This window comes from Marmota marmota, unplaced genomic scaffold (assembly GCF_001458135.2).
Source record: "Marmota marmota marmota unplaced genomic scaffold, marMar, whole genome shotgun sequence".
Lineage (NCBI taxonomy): Eukaryota > Metazoa > Chordata > Mammalia > Rodentia > Sciuridae > Marmota > Marmota marmota.
The window spans coordinates 6295612-6299496 of NW_026000305.1; the positions used below are offsets into that span (position 1 = coordinate 6295612).

General features: G+C 35.5%; 1 protein-coding gene across 1 annotated transcript; it reads right to left on the reverse strand.

Moving 5' to 3' along the window:
• Positions 1–663: 663 nt before the first annotated feature.
• Positions 664–2697, reverse strand: LOC125614468 (wiskott-Aldrich syndrome protein family member 1-like). The gene is made up of 2 exons (XM_048797289.1): positions 1403–2697; positions 664–955 (listed from the first exon to the last, which is right to left on the reverse strand). The coding sequence occupies exons 1-2, from the start codon at positions 2695–2697 to the stop codon at positions 664–666; spliced, it is 1587 nt and encodes a 528-aa protein (XP_048653246.1).
• Between the last annotated feature and the right edge of the window lie 1188 nt (positions 2698–3885).

The following is a 3885-nucleotide window of genomic DNA, read 5'->3' on the forward strand; positions in this document are numbered from 1 at the left end:
TGGTTATGGGGTTGTAAGTATAAGTTGTTAAATCAAAGGATACACAAATTTTATAAAATAAGAAGGAAAACCTTAACTGATATATTGTATAATATGGTCACTGTATTTAATAATAATATATTGTATTCTTAAAAATTAATTTTAAGTGCATATACCACTAAAATTATAAGTAGATTATGTAATATGTATGGAGCTACATCAATTTATTCATTTCAGAATATGTATATATTTCATGGCATCATGTTGTACTTGAATAATATATACCGATTTTGTCAAATATGATTAATTTATAAAAGCTAAAATCTAATTATTCCTTATCCATTGAGGTATAGCTAGAGCTATATATTATTTGAGTATTCTATATAATTGATGAGGACATTTTGAATGCTTGTATTAAATGCTACTTGAAGTTGAATACAGTGACTGAATACTCTTGGAATTTAAAAGTTAGTTGCCTTTTAAAATCATCTTTACAAGTTCTGCTTACTATTTAGAAATTTTGCTTCAGTTGAATAGTAGTAAAATATTTAATAAAGAATATATGACAACATTTTTCTTGAAAGATAAGGAGGTAATGGCTTATTGTAAGAAAAAAGTAGAAATCATTAGTAAAGACTTAACAAAGAATAAAAAAGTAGAATGTTATTTTTAACTAACTTGGATTTATTTGTTTTGCTCATTTCCCTCAATCCAATCAGCCTTATTCTCGAATTTATCAGAATTATATCCTAGAGCTTTACGATGGATCAGGATAGAAGTTTCTTCATTTTTAGAAATATCTATTTTGGCTTTCAGTATACAGTGATCTTCAGTTTTGCGTAGAACAACACCTTTTCTTATAGCTTCCATCAGGGCATTTCTTGCTTTACTGAATATTGGTGTTGTTGATGGAGATGGTTTTGTACCAGGATTAACTGAAGCTGATGAAAACTGAGGCACTGTTAGAGCTTGAGGGCTTGAAATGCAAGAAGATGGTGATTGTGCAAAAGAAAACAATGACTGTAGGTTAAAAGATCTTGTTGACTTTAAACTTGAAGATTGTTGTGGTTGTCCTGTTGATCGTGCAGCTGGAGACCATCCTGATGTAGCAGCTGAAGATCTTTTTGATTGTAAATCTAAATGTCTTTGCAATGGGGCAACTGAGCTTCTTGTTGGTTGTGAAAATGAATATCTTGTTAATGGAACTGAAGATCTTGGAGCTTTGGGATTAGAACATGATAGTGAGGCTGAACTTTGTGAAGTCTGTGGAACTGAACATCTAGGTAATGATGCAGCTGATGATTTTGATACTGGTGTAATCACATATCTTGTTGGTGGTGGAAGTGAAGATCTTGGTTTTTATAGAACTGAACATTTTGGTGATTTTTCAGTTGAAGGCCTTGTTGATTTTGCAAAGGAAGACCTTGCAGATGGAAAAGCTGAAGATGTTGGTGACTGCATAACTGAAGCACAGTCAACTAGATCTGTAACTGTAGTTTTTCTTTCAATTCTATGTGAGATTACTGGACAAGGAGACATAGGTGGAGATGGTGTCTTTTCTTTGTCTTTTGGAAACAGATCATGTGGTATCATTTCATAATACTGAAGAGGTTTAGAGACTGGAGGAGATAAGTCCACTTTAGGTGGAGGAATTGGAAGACCTACCTCAGGAGTACTCTTAAGGCAATCAGGAAGAGGCATTTCTTCTGCAGGTCTCAAAATTGGTGGTGGAAGCTCTGTTTGAGATTGTACAATTGGAGGAGGAGTTGTCATCTTTGAAGCTCTTAGTAGAGCTAACCAATCAGGTGGTAATGGAGGTGGTGAAGTTGGTGCTGTGGGACTCACAAACACCTCTGTTTTAAGACGAATTCGAGGTTGGGGTTGTACTACTTCTCCCATTCCAGTTCCATAATTGACATATGTAAGTGAATTTTTCAGGTCTCCAGCTCCATTCCTTGGAATATTTAGAGGGCTGCATAACACTTTGCCTACAGCTCTTGTTAAAAGCTTGCTGATTTCAGTAAACGGAAACGCGGAAGGTGGGGAACGTGCATCTGGTTGATTGACACATGAATGAGAGAACTCTCTACAAGCATCTTGCATGTGGTTCACTGGAACATAATTATCCACCAGTTGAATTTGAGGCCTACTTTCTGTTTCATTGGGATAATCTATGTTATTCCTTCTGTGTTTGGGTTTTTCCTGCTTTTCTTCTTTATTCTGAGGTGTAAGTTTTTCTGTAGTACATGTTTCAAAGTAATATGAAGCATCACAAAAAATCTTTAAACTTTCTCCATCATCTGGGAAACAAGTAGGTAAGTTGATTGGTAAAGTCTGCACAGAAGCATCATGTGTTTCATATGTTTTAAAAGGTAATGGGTCAGAGGAGCATACCTGCTTTGTTTCACTGGTTGTACTTTGAGAATCCTTCTCTGACTTTATAGCTTGGAAGCACAAGTCTTTCTTTGCATCTTTGTTGTTAATAACATCAGTTAACTGGATTACGCGTTCTTGTAAAGAATTAAGTCTGCAAGAGATATCTTCAACCTCATTGGATATTCCGCCAAGTAGGTCTTCAGCATATTTGTTGAGATTGTTTATTTGTGTTGCTACATTATTTAAAGAAGTGTGGATTACATAAATTAACTCATCTTGAACTTTTCTGGACACTGCCAATTTATGTGAATGCTCTTCATCTTTCTCTTTGTTGAACGACATTTCAGATACGTGTTCTTAAAAATGTTGTGAGGCAATGCTACCTTACCGTCTTTATCCGCACAGTTTCTTAGATCCACTTTGGGATCTGTCTGTCTTCGGGTCTTACCAGCAACATCTGGCTCTGGCAGAGGCTGCTCTCATCTGAGGGTGAAAGCCGTCTTCAGTTTTTGACCAGTAACCTGGTAACACAGTGCTACGTCACAATCTTAATGTTGCATCAGCGGTGGGAAAGCCATATCTCTCAGTCACAGCCACACCCTTCCGGTATACTCTGGCAAGGGGGAGAACAATGACTCCCAGTCATGGCCACACCCCTCTGGCTTATTCAGATACCACCGGAATATTTCACAAAACTGGAGAGTCATGCTGGAGAGGAAGAAATAAATCTATTACCTAACCTCTCATTTATTAATTATAGGTTTACACACAAAATATTCGATGTGTTTCACTAACGGGTGTTACTTTAAATATCATCCATCTCTTCTGTGACTCTCTAATTATCTTACATGTGTGATGTTAAATTCTGAGTTTCACTTGGAAATTTTCTAGACATATCAAACTTTTACTTGTTATTGTAGTGTATCCAATTCTGCCTCTCCTCCCTGTATCTCTTATCTCTGCATAAGGAACTTCATTTATTCATGCCCCCAAACCTGGAAGTTAGCTTTATTTTTGACCCTTCTTAATCAGTCCTACTCCCAGTCACCAAGACTTGTCAGTTATACCCCAAAGTATATTGCAAATTTTACCCAGTTGTATTTACCTTCCCTACCACTACTATAATACATGTCATTATTACTTTTCTGCAGGATGAATCAAACATTCTCCTAAATGGTCTTTCTGATCCTTGGTTTCTTCCAATCTATTCTCTATCCTCATTCTATCCATGAATTTATACTTGTATCCATCTATCAAACATTCATCCTCTGTACATCAAGTGATATTTAAAAATATTCAGTCTGTAAGGAATTCTGATTGTGGTAGGATAAAGACAGATCACAAAATAAATTTCTTAAAAAAACAATTCCATAAACAAAAAGAGTTTTAAAATGAGCAACAAATACATCAGCAAAATAAAAAAAGGAATGAAGCATAATATCTTGCCAGGCACTCTGAAAAGTGGTGTTCAAAATCCAAGAGAAAAATGATTTTATAGTAGTACATATGTTTTATACACAGTTTTTGAAA

Coding starts and splice junctions, on each gene's coding strand:
- LOC125614468 (XM_048797289.1), bottom strand. CDS start 2,697: ATGTCGTTCAACAAAGAGAAAGATGAAGAGCATTCACATAAATTGGCA. Junction 956..1,402: donor TCAGCTTTTCCATCTGCAAG/GTCTTCCTTTGC, acceptor TTGCATTTCAAG/CCCTCAAGCTCTAACAGTGC.